Below are 22,218 nucleotides of genomic sequence, written 5' to 3'. Positions count from 1 at the left end.
ATTACTGGACTCTCCTTTGGTGTTCCTATAATATAACGACAAGTAGATGTTCTTTATTACTTTGCTCCTGCTGGTCAGCTCTGTCCTAATGAGTTACGGTTGACCCGTGTTTTACCTGTTCGATGGCCAATACTCTTATTAAATTATTAAGGCGTGTGTAAACCACGGTTAGGATACCATCGCTCGTCAGTCCATATTGATGCAGTGTCCTTGCTGTGTATTCTGACAATCCAATGCTTCCCTTGAGCAAGACTTACTCTCGTTAGGATCGTTGACTTCTTGTGATTATCTGCAGTCAGGCCTGAATCTCAAACCATCTCTTAGTAGACGGTCATGCAGTCATTAGAGATTAGCAATTAACTTTATTTAAAAAAAAATAGCACTTAACTTGATGAACATGCTAGCACTTAACTTTATCAAAAGGCTTTGCAAACAGTGACCATTTCAGCCTTTCTATCATTTACAATGAGTAACAATTGTCTTCTATGAAAAATAGGAGTATGATGTCTGTGTTTGGTATTTATACTATGTATATCCTAGACACTGAACATACATAATGCTGAATATTCATTGCGGTATAAACTCATTTGAAGTCTCCCTTTTTGTTTTGTGAATCTTTTGAATGTGTAGCGTGTTTAATTAATTGCTTTATTTCTCGTCTGTGTGTGTTCAATATGTAATGAGATCTACAGTTTATCGGGAGGTTAGAACTGGTCCTGTGAAGGAGACCCCCCCCCCCCCCATCTCAAAATGCCTTGTAGAGGGTTAGGGTTATTGAACCTATTTTAATGGGAATAGTAACATCACTGTCATTCTCACTCCTACACGGTATAAAGACCAACCAAAAGCTCCAATAATAAACGGCATGGAGGAAACCCGTCTGCTGTCTTCATTGTGTGCATATTTGTGTGGACATGGGAGAACGCAGATTTGACAAACAATTGGACCAAGAGCTAACGTGAACAGAAAGAGAGCTTTCTTTATTTGTCTTACAATAATTATCTTGGTTACATTCGTATATAAACGTTTAGATTATTCTAGCTGCTTTTTTTTTTTTTTTTTTTAACATAACTGATGACTTGTGTGAAGTGTATCAAAGATTACATTTCTTAAAAAAAAAAGGAATACATGCATCCAAACATGAACAGCAATAAAAGGAACAACTTTATATAATATTCAAAAATAAAGTAATTCACTGATCAGATCTGAGCTGTTTTCAGTCTGGTCATCAATCAAAGAAAGGAACAGACTGGAGAGACTGTTCTCTACAAATGTATTGGCTGCACCTGTGAAAGTAAACACCTCCAATTTGGCCGAATGACTCACAGCAGAAAATGTGTTATGAACGTTAGGGTTAGGGAACGTACAAATGACATGTTGGTTGTCATGCTTTAATGGTTCCATTAATTTGTGGAACCACAAACAAATAATTTTTTTTTAAAGAAATTGAAATAGTTACAGGTAATAATAACAACTAAAAAGGTAGCGGAAAGTGCACTTAGTGGGTCGACCCAGCGTAGATCCTGTTCCAAAAACAACTTGCCAACCATCACCTTGACATTAGGTTTTGAAAGTACAAAGTTATCAGCTAGTGAAACTATGGACAACAAAACTACGACAAAGAATTCCACTTGACTTTTTTGACAATAACGTGTAGATCTACAACCTGGCAGATGCAACATACCTTCAGTCAGCCAGCCAAGGTAAACATGTCTACACCGATCGCTAATAGCCGAGATCTGCAAGGGAACGGTTGGCGGTGTGTTTTGTGAACAGTCATAAGGTCCCAGCTGCAAAGCCGTTCCCTACACCTCTCCCTGTGTTCCCTACACCATGTTCTACACCTCTCCACATGTTCCCTCTCCCCGTGTTCCCTACACCTCTCCACATGTTCCCTACACCATGTTCTACACCTCTCCACATGTTCCCTACACCATGTTCTACACCTCTCCACATGTTCCCTCTCCCCCATGTTCCCTACACCTCTCCACATGTGACACATGTTCTCTCTACATTAGAATCCCTTTAGTCTTTAACGTCCAGACGTGGCTTTTGTGCTACAGCGCCATCTCTTGGAGTAAAGTTAATAATCTTGCATCGTTATCTTCCACCGGCCACAGGAGCTGGTTGATTCAGAAATCAGGAGCTAGTTGATTCAGAAATCAGGAGCTAGTTGATTCAGAGATCAGGAGCTAGTTGATTCAGAGATCAGGAGCTAGTTGATTCAGAGATCAGTAGCTAGTTGATTCAAAGATCAGGAGCTAGTTGATTCAGAGATCAGTAGTAGCTAGTTGATTCAGAGATCAGTAGTAGCTAGTTGATTCAAAGATCAGGAGCTAGTTGATTCAGAGATCAGTAGCTAGTTGATTCAGAGATCAGTAGTAGCTAGTTGATTCAGAGATCAGTAACTAGTTGATTCAGAAATCAGGAGCTGGTTGATTCAGAGATCAGTAGTAGCTAGTTGATTCAGAGATCAGTAACTAGTTGATTCAGCTATTCACTTTCCTAATCCTACCAGCCATAATAGCACAAAATACAAAATAGTCTGGTTATAAGAGTAGCAGAACTTAGCAGCTGGCGCTGGTGTTAATGTGCCGCCCTGCTTGTGATCTATCTAGATCGTCCAGAACTTGGAACTTTGATATTTATTCCAGTGTCACAGGTCTGTTTGGTCAAACACAATGGGGAGCAGAGAGTAGGGAACATAATGGGGAGTAGAGTAGGGAACACAATGGGGAGCAGAGCATAGGGAACACATTGGGGAGCAGAGAGTAGGGAACATAATGTGGAGTAGGGAACACAATGGGGAGCAGAGCATAGGGAACACAATGGGGAGCAGAGCATAGGGAACACAATGGGGAGCAGAGGTAGGGAACGAGAGCTCAGCCAGTCTGGATGCCAGGGTTCAGACGACTGACCAAGGAGATCACTGGCTTTTTTTTTTTTACAGCATCTTGACACAAAGGTGAAAGGTCATATGATCCATCTCCACAGTACAGGAGGAAGCTTCTGGACTCTGCATGGCTTTTTAAAACAATGTAATATGTCCTCAATGTCACATACAACATGAGAAAAGAATAAAAGCATGTTGACTACAAGATTAACATAAAAAAGGTACGAGACATGTAAATATAGATGAGAGAAACGGAGAAGGAACTGGGGTACAAGGGGGGGGGGGGGGGGGGGGGCACATTGAGATCTGAGAAATGTAGAAAATAAAAGGCATCTTAGATCAAGTTAATGACTCGGTGTGAAACGATTGTGATGCAGGTTCAATACGAAGACAGGAAGGAAGGAGTGAGACGGAAGGAGAGTGAGATCTCTGTAGATTGTAGACATCCTCTTCCTCCTCTTCATCACATCCCAGTGGAGGCGTGCACAGCATGTTCTTCCCTCCTCTTCATCACACCTCAGGGACAGAGTGGTCCATGGCTGAGCGCAGGAGGCCGCTGGACATCCTGGAGAAACACGTCAGAACATCAGCTTTATTATTACCGTAATTCCTCTAATAGTAACCCCGGCTTGTATTTGTTTCAACTGTAGCGGATACCAGGCTTGTATTAGGAGGAGGCATGTATAAGAGAGAGGCCTATATTTCTAATTTTCAAACGGATCATAATTAATAAATCAACATTTTGTGTCAGTTTGAACCCAGTAAAATGTACTGGGTTCATTTATTGAAACCAAGTACTGTATGAAATACGGTAGTAAACAGTGCAATTACAGGTGGTCAAAAAAAGTTAAATAAAGTAAAATAGTGCAATCACAATACTGGTATAATAATAATAACTTCGTTTTATACAATTCTGAGGTAGGCTTACTCTCTTGGTAAACATTAACACCATATGGTATTTACTGCACAGCCAGGCCAGCATATAACAACAATAACTAAATATATTGCCTATGGTAAATCCGTTGAGGGAAATACCGTAATTCCTCTAATATACATGAAACCCGGCTTGTATTAGGAGGCCGGCTTATAAGTGCTTAGCTCAACAGCACACCCGGTCATTAATAGAGACCCGGTTTTTAATTGAATACCGGTTACTATTAGAGGAATTACGTTATATATCAAACACTACAGCTTTATTAATATTATTATACATCAAACCCTACAGCTTTATTATTATACATCAAACCCTACAGCTTTATTATTATATATCAAACACTACAGCTTTATTATTATTATACATCAAACCCTACAGCTTTATTATTATTATTATTATTATTATTATTATTATTATTATACATCAAACCCTACAGATTTATTATTATTATACATCAAACCCTACAGCTTTATTATTATTATTATTATACATCAAACCCTACACAGCTTTATTATTATACATCAAACCCTACAGCTTTATTATTATTATACATCAAACCCTACAGCTTTATTATTATTATTATTATTATTATTATTATTATTATTATTATTATTATTATTATTATTATTATTATTATTATTATTATTATTATTCTACATCAAACCCTACAGCTTTATTATTATACATCAAACCCTACAGCTTTATTATTATTATACATCAAACCCTACAGCTTTATTATTATTATTATTATTATTATTATTATTATTATTATACATCAAACCCTACAGCTTTATTATTATACATCAAACCCTACAGCTTTATTATTATTATACATCAAACCCTACAGCTTTATTATTATTATTATTATACATCAAACCCTACAGCTTTATTATTATTATACATCAAACCCTACAGCTTTATTATTATATATCAAACCCTACAGCTTTATTATTATTATTATTATACATCAAACCCTACAGCTTTATTATTATACATCAAATCCTACAGCTTTATTATTATACATCAAACCCTACAGCTTTATTATTATTATTATTATTATTATTATACATCAAACCCTACAGCTTTATTATTATTATTATACATCAAACCCTACAGCTTTATTATTATACATCAAACCCTACAGCTTTATTATTATACATCAAACCCTACAGCTTTATTATTATTATACATCAAACCCTACAGCTTTATTATTATTATACATCAAACCCTACAGCTTTATTATTATACATCAAACCCTACAGCTTTATTATTATTATTATACATCAAACCCTACAGCTTTATTATTATACATCAAACCCTACAGCTTTATTATTATTATTATTATTATTATTATTATTATTATTATTATTATTATTATTATTATTATTATTATTATTATACATCAAACCCTACACAGCATTATTACACAGCAGCCATGTATACCCTGCCCATACCTCCTGTACTGTTACTATACCCTGCCCATACCTCCTGTACTGTTACTATACCCTGCCCATACCTGTACTGTTACTATACCCTGCCCATACCTGTACTGTTACTATACCCTGCCCATACCTGTACTGTTACTATACCCTGCCCATACCTGTACTGTTACTATACCCTGCCCATACCTGTACTGTTACTATACCCTGCCCATACCTGTACTGTTACTATACCCTGCCCATACCTGTACTGTTACTATACCCTGCCCATACCTGTACTGTTACTATACCCTGCCCATACCTGTACTGTTACTATACCCTGCCCATACCTGTACTGTTACTATACCCTGCCCATACCTGTAGTTACTATACCCTGCCCATACCTCCTGTACTGTGTTACTGTTAACCCCTCACCCACCACTGTCTCCCACTGTTAACCCCTCACCCACCACTGTCTCCCACTGCTGAGAACGCTGGGGCCGTGACTCATCCTCGTCTTACAATTTACCTATATCAAGCCCTGCCCTCTTTTCTTGATCCTCCAACCACAACGTTGCTTCCCTCTCAGGATGTGATTGGAGGATCAAGAAAAGGTCCAAGTTGGGTCTATTCTAGGTAAGCTGAAATCATCCAGGCCATTGTGTGACGTCAGTTTACATTTAGTCATTTAGCTGAACACTTTTATCCAAAGCGACTTACTTAAGTTCTGTACGACAAGTCATCAGGAAGAGCACAACTCTATCAGCTGAGTAACAATGTTCATCATCAAAGTGTTGAGTGCTACAGTGTAGGTTAGTATATTAGGACAAGTGCATGACAGTAAGGTTAGTCAGGGTTAGATTCAGTTAAAGGTGCTTATAGATAACATTCAGCCACTAGGTGCATCAGCATCAATTAGAGCAAACAGAGCTCGCAGCACGTCCACCCAATCAGGTGCATTCCACGTGGGGAGATGGAGAAGTAGGAGGGGCTATATGCACGCAACATGTAAATAACAACATTCATTTTGGACCCAACTAATTTCTTTTAACACTTTGATTGCCTAAGGCTAAATTCATGATATACCATCCGTTGCCAGCTCTATTTAACATGGAGAAGTTCCCCTTCTTTGCAGGGCTATAACTTTTTAAATTCTAATGCTAGATTGCCATTATTAGGGCCCATTCAATGTCCTATATGTATTGTTCAGGGTGTAGCAACGTTAAACTTTTTCATTCACATATTCATAGTAAAGTATGATCTAAAGTATAAGTATGTTTTCATCTCTTTCTGCAGCTTTCTCCAGAACGTGATATATAGCCCCAAATGCATTATATTGATGATGAAATACAGTTTGATAGCAATCAGCGCGATATAAAAAATTCCAACTGGAAGTACTTCTGGAAGTTACTACACGTCATCTGATGTTGACCGGATGGGCTAGGGGCCATTTATAATTCCGTGGGCAGCGTTATACCATTCATCTAATGTGGGACATGTGTTCATCAGATCAGTTAGTATCGAACACGGAATTATTACACGCTAAAACTCACCCCAGTCTCCACGGGCCGTTGGGCGATCAGCGTGGGGTAGACAGTTTTCCATTATGGGATGTAAAAATACCCGGTCCATTTCCAGGTTGTATAATGGTATAAACGTCCAAATCATGTTGTTTATCGAGTTATTGGCAACGGATCGCTATGTATTGTGTCAAGATGGAGTCGCGGTGAACAGCACTTCAGCCACATCACTTCCTGTTTGGCGATTCTGCCGATCGGCCACCAGAGGATAGAGGATTGAGAGGAGCTCTGAACTGTGTGTGAAGGCTGCGGATGGAAAATATGATTCCGATCACAGATTTTTGAAATATTGATATCAAAGACGAGTTACGGCGTCTTCGGCAACTTGAGCATGGCGGGGAAGGACGCCTAAACTCGTCCTCTGGCAACTAAAGTGTTAATGATAAATTCTTGAGTCAATAGTTATATTCTGCACCTTTCTAAAAACTGGATGTATTATTATTATTTTCTTTATTATTATTATTATTATTATTATTATTATTATTATTATTATTATTATTATTATTATTATTATTATTATTATTATTAGTCTACATAATTTTTTTATCTATAGCACCTTTAATAACATACGATGAGCTGGCGTCTTGTTTGATCCCGTAGGTTTGAGCCAGAACTGTACCTTTTGATCATGTGTTCATAGATGAACTTGGGCATGATGGTGATGGTCATGGCGGAGGGGGAGGTGCTCAGGATGTCCTTGATCTGAGAGTCCTGGAAGACAGAGCAGACGTGACGCTCAAGCTATGTTACAACAACAACACTATCATTTTAATCCTATAATGAACAATTCAGTCAATAAATATAGCTTAGTTACGACCCTACTGGTTGAGAATCTCAAAAGAGGAATCCCAATGTGATCTAGTCGTGAAGGGACCAGGCCGCTGACCTTCAGTCCGATGATGTTCTGTCCGTTGATCTCACAGATGTAGTGGTCGGTCAGCAGGCCGTTCCGGGCCGCGGAGCCGTCCTTCACCAGCGAGGTGATCTTCCCAGACTTGTAGATGAAGCCAACGTGACCGGCGCTGTCTTTGTGCATCGTGATGCTGCGCTGGAAGGGTCTGAGAGAGAGAGAGAGAGAGAGAGAGAGAGAGAGAGAGAGAGACCATTACACGTACAGGATAGAGAGAGAGACATTGTGATGCTGCGCTGGAAGGGTCTGAGAGGAGAGACATGATGCAGTGTAGTGAGATGACCAGCAGGGGGAGCCAACGCACAAACAAACAGAGAGGTGAGACATGGTGCTGGAAGGGTCTGAGAGAAGAGAGAGAGAGCGAGAGAGAGCGAGAGCGAGAGAGAGTGGTGAGATATGGTGATGGAAGGGTCTGAGAGACTCCTTGGTCTTAGTCCGTGTTTTCAAGCATCTGAACATATTTATTGTACGGATTTTTCCTTTTTGTTTTTTTAAAACCACAATGAAATGTTTTGCAGATGTGTTTTCAACAACTCCGGTGTGGGGGGGATGGGGTGGGTATGAGGGAGGGGAAGGGGAAATGAAAGGGGAAGAAAAGAGAAAAAGATGGAAAATGAATGATGTTTTTGCCAATTGTAAATGTATAACTTACTTTTCCTGTAATAAAGAAATTTATATAAAAAGTTAAAAAAAACACAATGAAAAGCACTGTGCTGCCAGAGGAAACCGCTAAATGCAGTGTAGTGAGACGACCAGTAGAGGGAGCCAACGCACAAACAGTCTAACTCTGCTACATAATAGGGATGGGACTTCCTAGCAAAAGTGCTATTCGAAAATCGCTGGAATATTCAAATATATTACATTTCTTTTTATATATATATTAATAATATATTGTTATTTTCTGTTTCAGATTAAATTCAGTTAAAATGTTCAGGTTCAGTTCAATTCAGTTATTATTATCAGGAGGTAGAGGGATAATCCAGAGGTTCCCGGTTCGATTCCCGCTTTTCCCGGGCAGCGTGTTGATTGAGCAGGTTGGCACCTTGCATGGTTGTGTGGGAGATAAGCCTCTCTGTCTCCCCTCTCTTTGATGATAAGCCTCTCTCTCTCCCCTCTCTTTGATGATAAGCCCCTCTCTCTCTCCCCTCTCTTTGATGATAAGCCTCTCTGTCTCCCCTCTCTTTGATGATAAGCCCCTCTCTCTCTCCCCTCTCTTTGATGATAAACCTCTCTCTCTCCCCTCTCTGATGATAAACCTCTCTCCCTCCCCTCTCTTTGATGATAAACCTCTCTCTCTCTCCCCTCTCTTTGATGATAAACCTCTCTCTCTCCCCTCTCTTTGATGATAAACCTCTCTCTCTCCCCTCTCTTTGATGATAAACCCCTCTCTGTCTCCCCTCTCTTTGATGATAAACCTCTCTCTCTCCCCTCTCTTTGATGATAAACCCCTCTCTCTCCCCTCTCTTTGATGATAAACCTCTCTCTCTCCCCTCTCTTTGATGATAAACCTCTCTCTCTCCCCTCTCTTTGATGATAAACCTCTCTCTCTCTCCCCTCTCTTTGATGATAAACCTCTCTCTCTCCCCTCTCTTTGATGATAAACCTCTCTCTCTCCCCTCTCTTTGATGATAAACCTCTCTCTCTCCCCTCTCTTTGATGATAAACCTCTCTCTCTCCCCTCTCTTTGATGATAAACCCCTCTCTCTCTCCCCTCTCTTTGATGATAAACCTCTCTCTCTCCCCTCTCTTTGATGATAAACCTCTCTCTCTCCCCTCTCTTTGATGATAAACCTCTCTCTCTCCCCTCTCTTTGATGATAAACCTCTCTCTCTCCCCTCTCTTTGATGATAAGCCTCTCTGTCTCCCCTCTGTCCTCACATGTCCTCACCTGTCCCTGACGATGAGCTCGATGCGGGTCTCGGAGGCCGTCTTCAGGGCCTTGTGGGACTTGTCCAGACTCCAGCCGGCACAGTTCTGCCCGTTGATCTGGAGAACCTGGTCCCCGAAACGCAGACCGCCCAGAGCAGCCGGGGAGTTAGCCTGGACCAGCTGGATGAACACGCCCTGAGAGAAACCAGACGAGAGGAGAGTTAGCCTGGACCAGCTGGATGAACACGCCCTGAGAGAAACCAGACGAGAGGAGAGTTAGCCTGGACCAGCTGGATGAACACGCCCTGAGAGAAACCAGACGAGAGGAGAGTTAGCCTGGACCAGCTGGATGAACACGCCCTGAGAGAAACCAGACGAGAGGAGAGTTAGCCTGGACCAGCTGGATGAACACGCCCTGAGAGAAACCAGACGAGAGGAGAGTTAGCCGGGACCAGCTGGATGAACACGCCCTGAGAGAAACCAGACAAGAGGAGAGTTAGCCGGGACCAGCTGGATGAACACGCCCTGAGAGAAACCAGACGAGAGGAGAGTTAGCCTGGACCAGCTGGATGAACACGCCCTGAGAGAAACCAGACGAGAGGAGAGTTAGCCGGGACCAGCTGGATGAACACGCCCTGAGAGAAACCAGACGAGAGGAGAGAAACCAGACATAAAGCATTCTTTAGACCGGGCTTTGCACCAATGAAATATAGCTGCGAGTGCCGTCCTTCGGATGAGACGCTAAACCGAGGTCCTGACTATCGCAAAGAGTAGGGGGTTCCCCGACGTTCCTGGCCAAATTCCCAATCAGGTCTCTGACATCAAGGCCACCTAATCATCCCTTCCCCTTAATTGGCTGATATAAATCCCTGTCTCCTGAGCCGTTCAGCCATTGTAGTGTGGTGTGTGCCTGGTGCCAGTGTATGGCAGCCATTGAGCCTGCGTAGCCCAAGGTTGGGTGTTACCAGTGGTGGTGAAGGAGGCAATGTCCACCCTACATTGTGGGGTGCGCTTTGAGTGTCTAGAAAAGTGCTATATAAATGTAATGAATTATTATTATTATTAACTCAAGCTAAAGCATTCTTTAGACCGGGTTTTGCACCAAGGAAATACACTGGGCGACACCCTAAACAAATACGATGAACAACAACTCAAATCCAGAAACAAATCCTTTTTTTTTTTATTATTTATTAAATCCAGAAACAAATCTACGATCATGCGAAACAAACTACAACATTGCATTTGATTAACAAATTACAAAAACATCAAGTTTCTACCTAGTCAAATAGTGTCCTGAATGCTTCAATCGTTGCCATGGTAACAGTATCCTAGGGCTGTCATTCCTGAATACTTCAATCGTTGCCATGATAATCCACACCAAGATTATCAGGTATCAATTTATGGCGTCAGATAAATTACTAAATGTATGTAAATGTAAATTAGGATGAGGCCCGTTGTCGCCGATTGGCTAAACTCAACACCCGAGGAACAGAACTCAACACAGAACTCAACAGGGAGCAGAACTCAACAGGGATCATCTAACTCAGTGGTTCCCAAACTACGGCCCGCCTCCACATTTGGCCCGGCCCCCTAGAGCCCCGGAGCTTTAAAAAAAAATATGTATTAGATGGCAGCATCCCCATTGTCTGTGCTGAATGTTTGTTAGTGTTTGATATTTGTTGTTGGTTTTTAGTACTTTTAAACATCCATTTTTAGTAAGTAGTAGTTTTCATTTGATCCTATAATTTTTTCATTCACCGATTTGTGGACTTTTTTTTGTGTCCTGAAAGGCGCCTTATAAATAAAATGCATTATTATTAGTGTGGGTGACCTGGCGAAGCCAGGTTGCCACCCACACTATACATATCCATACTCTTTTTAGTGTGGGTGACCTGGCGAAGCCAGGTTGCCACCCACACTATACATATCCATACTCTTTTTATTTATTTATTTATTTATTCCACCGATTTTGCAAACACTTTGCAACACGTAAGCGTTCGCGGCCCATACACGTGAAAGGTATCAAAACGAGCGGCTTGCCTATGGCAACACCGGTCTCCGAACTCGTAAAGTTTCACCGCACCGTCTGGCTACGAATCGACTTTAAACGGTAAAATTTCGGAAATACAGTGCAATTTAGAGTTTCAAACACTTTGAACACTTTGCAACACGTAAGCGTTCGCGCACCATACACGTGAAAGGTATCAAAACGAGCGGCTTGCCTATGGCAACTGCGGTCTCGAACCCGTAAAAGTTTCACCGCACCGTCTGGCTACGAATCGACTTTAAACGGTAAAATTTCGGTCCCATTGGGAATGCATTGCATTTTAGAGTGTAGCAGCTGAAATAATCTTTTTCCCCCTACCTTGGGTGAATTGCGAGTGTGATCTCAATTTTGGACGTAGAAATAAAACAAACACATCAAAACGATGACACGGCTGTCATCCCGCTCACAAAAGAAAAATAAATGGAATTGGACATTTCTATCTCAACTGACGACCATTTGTTTGAAGGTTCTCCTCCCCATTGACCGCCATGCAATCGCCCTCTAGAAATCAATTTTTTTTTAGCCTTCTGTTCCGATCGCCGAAGGAGTGCCACAATATCGCACGAATGCCACAATCTCGCGCACAACCCTTCGCCTACTCGTTGTAGTGCTCTTGTGCGAGTCTCAACGCTTCATCTCTTATAGTTTTCTTTTAATCAACGTGACAATGCAGTCATGTAAAGACATTTCAGAATATGCAAGTCATTGTGCTCATGGCTGATTGGTTCAGGCTTAACAGCTGTGAGGCTCAGGGCTCATGGCTGAGCTGACCTGCCAATGACATCATCCACTTAACCCATCATTGGCCATCACTGTGTTGCACTACTGAATTGATGGACAGCGCCCTCTGTCTTGTGGGTTGTGTCATTGTACTCAGTAGGGATATGCTCTTTCATTTTTCATTGGTCCATGTTGACCACCTTTCATTGGTCGATGTTGACCACTCCCCCGATCCTTAGACCACGCCCCCTTAGGCCACACCCCCTCAGTGTATCTCTTGAACCGTTTGTCGTAGAGACTTGCGGATTGTGCCATTGGTCGATGTTGACCACCTTTCATTGGTCGATGTTGACCACTCCCCCGATCCTTAGACCACGCCCCCTTAGGCCACACCCCCTCAGTGTATCTCTTGAACCGTTTGTCGTAGAGACTTGCGGATTGTGCCATTGTACTCGGTGTAATAGTGTAATAGTGTGTAATAGTGTAATAGTGTGTAATAGTGTAATTGTGTAATAGTGTAATAGTGTGTAATAGTGTAATAGTGTGTAATAGTGTGTAATAGTGTAATAGTGTAATAGTGTGTAATAGTGTAATATTGTGTAATAGTGTAATAGTGTGTAATAGTGTGTAATAGTGTAATAGTGTAATAGTGTGTAATAGTGTAATAGTGTGTAATAGTGTGTAATAGTGTAATAGTGTAATAGTGTGTAATAGTGTAATAGTGTCTAATAGTGTAATAGTGTGTAATAGTGTAATAGTGTAATAGTGTGTAATAGTGTAATAGTGTGTAATAGTGTAATAGTGTGTAATAGTGTAATAGTGTAATAGTGTGTAATAGTGTAATAGTGTGTAATAGTGTAATAGTGTGTAATAGTGTAATAGTGTTTAGTGTGGGTGACCTGGCGAAGCCAGGTTGCCACCCACACTATACATATCCATACTCTTTTTATTTATTTATTTATTTATTCCACCGATTTTGCAAACACTTTGCAACACGTAAGCGTTCGCGCCCCATACACGTGAAAGGTATCAAAACGAGCGGCTTGCCTATGGCAACACCGGTCTCCGAACTCGTAAAGTTTCACCGCACCGTCTGGCTACGAATCGACTTTAAACGGTAAAATTTCGTAAATACAGTGCAATTTAGAGTTTCAAACACTTTGAACACTTTGCAACACGTAAGCGTTCGCGCACCATACACGTGAAAGGTATCAAAACGAGCGGCTTGCCTATGGCAACTGCGGTCTCGAACCCGTAAAAGTTTCACCGCACCGTCTGGCTACGAATCGACTTTAAACGGTAAAATTTCGGTCCCATTGGGAATGCATTGCATTTTAGAGTGTAGCAGCTGAAATAATCTTTTTCCCCCTACCTTGGGTGAATTGCGAGTGTGATCTCAATTTTGGACGTAGAAATAAAACAAACACATCAAAACGATGACACGGCTGTCATCCCGCTCACAAAATAAAAATAAATGGAATTGGACATTTCTATCTCAACTGACGACCATTTGTTTGAAGGTTCTCCTCCCCATTGACCGCCATGCAATCGCCCTCTAGAAATCAATTTTTTTTAGCCTTCTGTTCCGATCGCCGAAGGAGTGCCACAATATCGCACGAATGCCACAATCTCGCGCACAACCCTTCGCCTACTCGTTGTAGTGCTCTTGTGCGAGTCTCAACGCTTCATCTCTTATAGTTTTCTTTTAATCAACGTGACAATGCAGTCATGTAAAGAAATTTCAGAATATGCAAGTCATTGTGCTCATGGCTGATTGGTTCAGGCTTAACAGCTGTGAGGCTCAGGGCTCATGGCTGAGCTGACCTGCCAATGACATCATCCACTTAACCCATCATTGGCCATCACTGTGTTGCACTACTGAATTGATGGACAGCGCCCTCTGTCTTGTGGGTTGTGTCATTGTACTCAGTAAGGATATGCTCTTTCATTTTTCATTGGTCCATGTTGACCACCTTTCATTGGTCGATGTTGACCACTCCCCCGATCCTTAGACCACGCCCCCTTAGGCCACACCCCCTCAGTGTATCTCTTGAACCGTTTGTCGTAGAGACTTGCGGATTGTGCCATTGGTCGATGTTGACCACCTTTCATTGGTCGATGTTGACCACTCCCCCGATCCTTAGACCACGCCCCCTTAGGCCACACCCCCTCAGTGTATCTCTTGAACCGTTTGTCGTAGAGACTTGCGGATTGTGCCATTGTACTCGGTGTAATAGTGTAATAGTGTGTAATAGTGTAAAATAGTGTAATAGTGTGTAATAGTGTAATAGTGTGTAATAGTGTAATAGTGTGTAATAGTGTGTAATAGTGTAATAGTGTGTAATAGTGTAATATTGTGTAATAGTGTAATAGTGTGTAATAGTGTGTAATAGTGTAATAGTGTGTAATAGTGTAATAGTGTGTAATAGTGTGTAATAGTGTAATAGTGTAATAGTGTGTAATAGTGTCTAATAGTGTAATAGTGTGTAATAGTGTAATAGTGTAATAGTGTGTAATAGTGTAATAGTGTGTAATAGTGTAATAGTGTGTAATAGTGTAATAGTGTAATAGTGTGTAATAGTGTAATAGTGTGTAATAGTGTAATAGTGTGTAATAGTGTAATAGTGTAATAGTGTGTAATAGTGTAATAGTGTGTAATAGTGTAATAGTGTGTAATAGTGTAATAGTGTGTAATAGTGTAATAGTGTAATAGTGTGTAATAGTGTAATAGTGTGTAATAGTGTGTAATAGTGTAATAGTGTAATAGTGTGTAATAGTGTAATAGTGTGTAATAGTGTAATAGTGTAATAGTGTGTAATAGTGTAATAGTGTGTAATAGTGTAATAGTGTAATAGTGTGTAATAGTGTAATAGTGTGTAATAGTGTAATAGTGTGTAATAGTGTGTAATAGTGTAATAGTGTAATAGTGTGTAATAGTGTAATAGTGTGTGTGTAATAGTGTGTAATAGTGTAATAGTGTAATAGTGTGTAATAGTGTAATAGTGTGTAATAGTGTAATAGTGTAATAGTGTGTAATAGTGTGTAATAGTGTAATAGTGTAATAGTGTGTAATAGTGTAATAGTGTGTAATAGTGTAATAGTGTAATAGTGTGTAATAGTGTAATAGTGTGTAATAGTGTAATAGTGTAATAGTGTGTAATAGTGTAATAGTGTGTAATAGTGTAATAGTGTGTAATAGTGTAATAGTGTGTAATAGTGTAATAGTGTGTAATAGTGTAAAGGTGTGTAATAGTGTAATAGTGTGTAATAGTGTAATAGTGTAATAGTGTGTAATAGTGTGTAATAGTGTAATAGTGTAATAGTGTGTAATAGTGTGTAATAGTGTGTAATAGTGTAATAGTGTGTAATAGTGTAATAGTGTAATAGTGTGTAATAGTGTGTAATAGTGTAATAGTGTAATAGTGTGTAATAGTGTAATAGTGTGTAATAGTGTGTAATAGTGTAATAGTGTAATAGTGTGTAATAGTGTAATAGTGTGTAATAGTGTGTAATAGTGTAATAGTGTGTAATAGTGTAATAGTGTAATAGTGTGCAATAGTGTAATAGTGTAATAGTGTGTAATAGTGTAATAGTGTGTAATAGTGTAATAGTGTAATAGTGTGTAATAGTGTAATAGTGTGTAATAGTGTAATAGTGTGTAATAGTGTAATAGTGTAATAGTGCAATAGTGTGTAATAGTGTAATAGTGTGTAATAGTGTAATAGTGTTATAGTGTGTAATAGTGTAATAGTGTAATAGTGTGTAATAGTGTAATAGTGTGTAATAGTGTAATAGTGTAATAGTGTGTAATAGTGTAATAGTGTGTAATAGTGTGTAATAGTGTAATAGTGTGTAATAGTGTAATAGTGTGTAATAGTGTAATAGTGTAATAGTGTAATAGTGTAATAGTGTGTAATAGTGTAATAGTGTAATAGTGTGTAATAGTGTAATAGTGTGTAATAGTGTAATAGTGTGTAATAGTGTAATAGTGTGTAATAGTGTGTAATAGTGTAATAGTGTGTAATAGTGTAATAGTGTAATAGTGTAATAGTGTGTAATAGTGTAATAGTGTGTAATAGTGTAATAGTGTAATAGTGTGTAATAGTGTGTAATAGTGTAATAGTGTGTAATAGTGTAATAGTGTGTAATAGTGTGTAATAGTGTGTAATAGTGTAATAGTGTGTAATAGTGTGTAATAGTGTAATAGTGTGTAATAGTGTAATAGTGTGTAATAGTGTAATAGTGTGTAATAGTGTGTAATAGTGTGTAATAGTGTAATATTGTGTAATAGTGTAATAGTGTAATAGTGTTGCGGGTTGTGTCATTGCACTCAGTAGGGATATCCTCTTTGATTGGTCTATGTTGACCACTCCCCCGATCCTTAGGCCGCGCCCCCTTTTTGTATCCTTTGAACCGTTTGTCATAGAGACTCGCGAGAGACCCTCTCCCCCGTTGGCCGGCGGTGCACAGGCGTCACCCACACTTTCACAATTTCTCCCGCGCGGAATTGTCTAGTATATACTTATTATCTATATTCTCAGATTTTCCAAACAACACTCGTGCCAGAGCGTTCGCGCCCCATACACGTGAAAGGTATCAAAACGAGCGGCTTGCCTATGGCAACTGCGGTCTTCGAACTCGTAAAAGTTTCACCGCACCGTCTGGCTACGAATCGACTTTAAACGGTAAAATTTCGGTCCCATTGGGAATGCATTGCATTTTAGAGTGTAGCAGCTGAAATAATCTTTTTCCCCCTACCTTGGGTGAATTGCGAGTGTGATCTCAATTCTGGACGTAGAAATAAAACAAACACATCAAAACGATGACACGGCTGTCATCCCGCTCACAAAAGAAAAATAAATGGAATTGGACATTTCTATCTCAACTGACGACCATTTGTTTGAAGGTTCTCCTCCCCATTGACCGCCATGCAATCGCCCTCTAGAAATCAATTTTTTTTTAGCCTTCTGTTCCGATCGCCGAAGGAGTGCCACAATATCGCACGAATGCCACAATCTCGCGCACAACCCTTCGCCTACTCGTTGTAGTGCTCTTGTGCGAGTCTCAACGCTTCATCTCTTATAGTTTTCTTTTAATCAACGTGACAATGCAGTCATGTAAAGAAATTTCAGAATATGCAAGTCATTGTGCTCATGGCTGATTGGTTCAGGCTTAACAGCTGTGAGGCTCAGGGCTCATGGCTGAGCTGACCTGCCAATGACATCATCCACTTAACCCATCATTGGCCATCACTGTGTTGCACTACTGAATTGATGGACAGCGCCCTCTGTCTTGTGGGTTGTGTCATTGTACTCAGTAGGAATAGTGTGTAATAGTGTAATAGTGTAATAGTGTGTAATAGTGTAATAGTGTGTAATAGTGTAATAGTGTAATAGTGTGTAATAGTGTAATAGTGTAATAGTGTGTAATAGTGTAATAGTGTGTAATAGTGTAATAGTGTAATAGTGTGTAATAGTGTAATAGTGTAATAGTGTGTAATAGTGTAATAGTGTGTAATAGTGTAATAGTGTGTAATAGTGTAATAGTGTGTAATAGTGTAATAGTGTAATAGTGTGTAATAGTGTAATAGTGTAATAGTGTGCAATAGTGTAATAGTGTAATAGTGTGTAATAGTGTAATAGTGTAATAGTGTGTAATAGTGTAATAGTGTGTAATAGTGTAATAGTGTAATAGTGTGTAATAGTGTAATAGTGTGTAATAGTGTAATAGTGTAATAGTGCAATAGTGTGTAATAGTGTGTAATAGTGTAATAGTGTTATAGTGTGTAATAGTGTAATAGTGTAATAGTGTGTAATAGTGTGTAATAGTGTAATAGTGTGTAATAGTGTGTAATAGTGTGTAATAGTGTGTAATAGTGTGTAATAGTGTAATAGTGTGTAATAGTGTGTAATAGTGTGTAATAGTGTAATAGTGTGTAATAGTGTAATAGTGTAATAGTGTAATAGTGTGTAATAGTGTAATAGTGTGTAATAGTGTGTAATAGTGTAATAGTGTAATAGTGTGTAATAGTGTAATAGTGTAATAGTGTGTAATAGTGTAATAGTGTGTAATAGTGTAATAGTGTGTAATAGTGTGTAATAGTGTAATAGTGTGTAATAGTGTAATAGTGTGTAATAGTGTGTAATAGTGTGTAATAGTGTGTACTAGTGTAATAGTGTAATAATGTGTAATAGTGTGTAATAGTGTAATAGTGTGTAATAGTGTAATAGTGTGTAATAGTGTAATAGTGTAATAGTGTGTAATAGTGTGTAATAGTGTGTAATAGTGTAATAGTGTGTAATAGTGTGTAATAGTGTGTAATAGTGTGTAATAGTGTAATAGTGTGTAATAGTGTGTAATAGTGTGTAATAGTGTAATATTGTGTAATAGTGTAATAGTGTTGCGGGTTGTGTCATTGCACTCAGTAGGGATATCCTCTTTGATTGGTCTATGTTGACCACTCCCCCGATCCTTAGGCCGCGCCCCCTTTTTGTATCCTTTGAAGCGTTTGTCATAGAGACTCGCGAGAGACCCTCTCCCCCGTTGGCCGGCGGTGCACAGGCGTCACCCACACTTTCACAATTTCCCCCGCGCGGAATTGTCTAGTTTATTTATTTATTTATTCCACCGATTTTGCAAACACTTTGCAACACGTAAGCATTCGCGCCCCATACACGTGAAAGGTATCAAAACGAGCGGCTTGCCTATGGCAACACCGGTCTCCGAACTCGTAAAGTTTCACCGCACCGTCTGGCTACGAATCGACTTTAAACGGTAAAATTTCGGAAATACAGTGCAATTTAGAGTTTCAAACACTTTGAACACTTTGCAACACGTAAGCGTTCGCGCACCATACACGTGAAAGGTATCAAAACGAGCGGCTTGCCTATGGCAACTGCGGTCTCGAACCCGTAAAAGTTTCACCGCACCGTCTGGCTACGAATCGACTTTAAACGGTAAAATTTCGGTCCCATTGGGAATGCATTGCATTTTAGAGTGTAGCAGCTGAAATAATCTTTTTCCCCCTACCTTGGGTGAATTGCGAGTGTGATCTCAATTTTGGACGTAGAAATAAAAAAACACATCAAAACGATGACACGGCTGTCATCCCGCTCACAAAAGAAAAATAAATGGAATTGGACATTTCTATCTCAACTGACGACCATTTGTTTGAAGGTTCTCCTCCCCATTGACCGCCATGCAATCGCCCTCTAGAAATCACATTTTTCACACTATTTTTTAGCCTTCTGTTCCGATCGTCGAAGGAGTGCCACAATATCGCACGAATGCCACAATATCGCGCACAACCCTTCGCCTACTCGTTGTAGTGCTCATGTGCGCGTCACAACGCTTCATCTCTTATAGTTTTCTTTTAATCAATGTGACAATGCAGTCATGCATCTGCCTCCATAGAAATGCATTGGATAGAAAATATGCAAGTCATAGTGATTGCTTCACCTGTGTGGCTCATGGCTCACTCATGATTGGTTCAGCTGTGTGGCTCGTGGCTGAGCTGCCAATGACATCATCCACTTAACCCATCATTGGCCATCACTGTGTTGCACTACTGAATCGCTGGACAGCGCCCTCTGTCTTGTGGGTTGTGTCATTGTACTCAGTAGGGATATCCTCTTTCATTTTTCATTGGTCCATGTTGACCACCTTTCATTGGTCGATATTGACCACTCCCCCGATCCTTAGACCACGCCCCCTTAGGCCACACCCCCTCAGTGTATCTCTTGAACCGTTTGTCGTAGAGACTTGCGGATTGTGCCATTGGTCGATGTTGACCACCTTTCATTGGTCGATGTTGACCACTCCCCCTGTTGACCACCTTTCATTGGTCGATGTTGACCACTCCCCCGATCCTTAGACCACGCCCCCTTAGGCCACACCCCCTCAGTGTAACTCTTGAACCGTTTGTCGTAGAGACTTGGGGATTGTGCCATTGGTCGATGTTGACCACCTTTCATTGGTCGATGTTGACCACTCCCCCGATCCTTAGACCACGCCCCCTTAGGCCACACCCCCTCAGTGTATCTCTTGAACCGTTTGTCGTAGAGACTTGCGGATTGTGCCATTGTACTCGGTGTAATAGTGTAATAGTGTGTAATAGTGTAATAGTGTGTAATAGTGTAATAGTGTGTAATAGTGTGTAATAGTGTAATAGTGTGTAATAGTGTAATATTGTGTAATAGTGTAATAGTGTAATAGTGTGTAATAGTGTAATAGTGTGTAATAGTGTAATAGTGTAATAGTGTGTAATAGTGTAATAGTGTGTAATAGTGTGTAATAGTGTAATAGTGTGTAATAGTGTAATAGTGTGTAATAGTGTAATAGTGTCTAATAGTGTAATAGTGTGTAATAGTGTGTAATAGTGTAATAGTGTGTAATAGTGTGTAATAGTGTAATAGTGTGTAATAGTGTAATAGTGTAATAGTGTGTAATAGTGTAATAGTGTAATAGTGTGTAATAGTGTAATAGTGTGTAATAGTGTAATAGTGTGTAATAGTGTAATAGTGTAATAGTGTGTAATAGTGTAATAGTGTGTAATAGTGTAATAGTGTGTAATAGTGTGTAATAGTGTAATAGTGTGTAATAGTGTAATAGTGTGTAATAGTGTAATAGTGTAATAGTGTGTAATAGTGTGTAATAGTGTAATAGTGTGTAATAGTGTGTAATAGTGTAATAGTGTGTAATAGTGTAATAGTGTGTAATAGTGTAATAGTGTAATAGTGTGTAATAGTGTAATAGTGTGTAATAGTGTAATAGTGTGTAATAGTGTAATAGTGTGTAATAGTGTAATAGTGTGTAATAGTGTAATAGTGTGTAATAGTGTGTAATAGTGTGTAATAGTGTAATAGTGTAATAGTGTGTAATAGTGTAATAGTGTAATAGTGTGTAATAGTGTGTAATAGTGTGTAATAGTGTGTAATAGTGTAATAGTGTAATAGTGTGTAATAGTGTAATAGTGTGTAATAGTGTAATAGTGTAATAGTGTGTAATAGTGTAATAGTGTGTAATAGTGTAATAGTGTAATAGTGTGTAATAGTGTAATAGTGTGTAATAGTGTAATAGTGTGTAATAGTGTAATAGTGTAATAGTGTGTAATATTGTAATAGTGTGTAATAGTGTAATAGTGTGTAATAGTGTAATAGTGTGTAATAGTGTAATAGTGTGTAATAGTGTAATAGTGTGTAATAGTGTAATAGTGTGTAATAGTGTAATAGTGTAATAGTGTGTAATAGTGTAATAGTGTGTAATAGTGTAATAGTGTGTAATAGTGTAATAGTGTGTAATAGTGTAATAGTGTGTAATAGTGTAATAGTGTAATAGTGTAATAGTGTGTAATAGTGTAATAGTGTGTAATAGTGTAATAGTGTGTAATAGTGTAATAGTGTAATAGTGTGTAATAGTGTAATAGTGTGTAATAGTGTGTAATAGTGTAATAGTGTCTAATAGTGTGTAATAGTGTAATAGTGTGTAATAGTGTAATAGTGTAATAGTGTGTAATAGTGTAATAGTGTGTAATAGTGTAATAGTGTGTAATAGTGTAATAGTGTGTAATAGTGTAATAGTGTGTAATAGTGTAATAGTGTAATAGTGTGTAATAGTGTAATAGTGTAATAGTGTGTAATAGTGTAATAGTGTAATAGTGTGTAATAGTGTAATAGTGTGTAATAGTGTAATAGTGTGTAATAGTGTAATAGTGTGTAATAGTGTAATAGTGTAATAGTGTGTAATAGTGTAATAGTGTAATAGTGTGTAATAGTGTAATAGTGTGTAATAGTGTAATAGTGTGTAATAGTGTGTAATAGTGTAATAGTGTGTAATAGTGTAATAGTGT

At 39.2% G+C, this 22,218-nt stretch overlaps 1 protein-coding gene across 2 annotated transcripts in view; it reads right to left on the bottom strand.

Annotated features, from left to right (window-relative positions):
• Positions 1-959: 959 nt before the first annotated feature.
• Positions 960-22,218, bottom strand: part of sdcbp2 (syndecan binding protein (syntenin) 2) — a 56,626-nt gene continuing 35,367 nt past the window's right edge. For both annotated transcript variants that reach the window (XM_084334160.1, XM_084334161.1), the window contains exons 6-9: positions 9,624-9,799; positions 7,712-7,883; positions 7,445-7,536; positions 960-3,458 (exon numbers count right to left, since the gene is read on the bottom strand). In XM_084334160.1, coding sequence (XP_084190286.1) covers positions 3,404-3,458; positions 7,445-7,536; positions 7,712-7,883; positions 9,624-9,799 — 495 coding nt within the window. In that variant the 3' untranslated portion in view covers positions 960-3,403. The remainder of the gene's footprint in view (positions 3,459-7,444; positions 7,537-7,711; positions 7,884-9,623; positions 9,800-22,218) is intronic.

The sequence above is a fragment of the Notolepis coatsorum genome, assembly GCF_963971535.1.
Source record: "Notolepis coatsorum genome assembly, chromosome: 17".
Classification (NCBI taxonomy): Eukaryota; Metazoa; Chordata; class Actinopteri; order Aulopiformes; family Paralepididae; genus Notolepis; species Notolepis coatsorum.
Note: the sequence above shows the minus strand (reverse complement) of the source record. Positions and strands in the feature narration are given on the sequence as shown.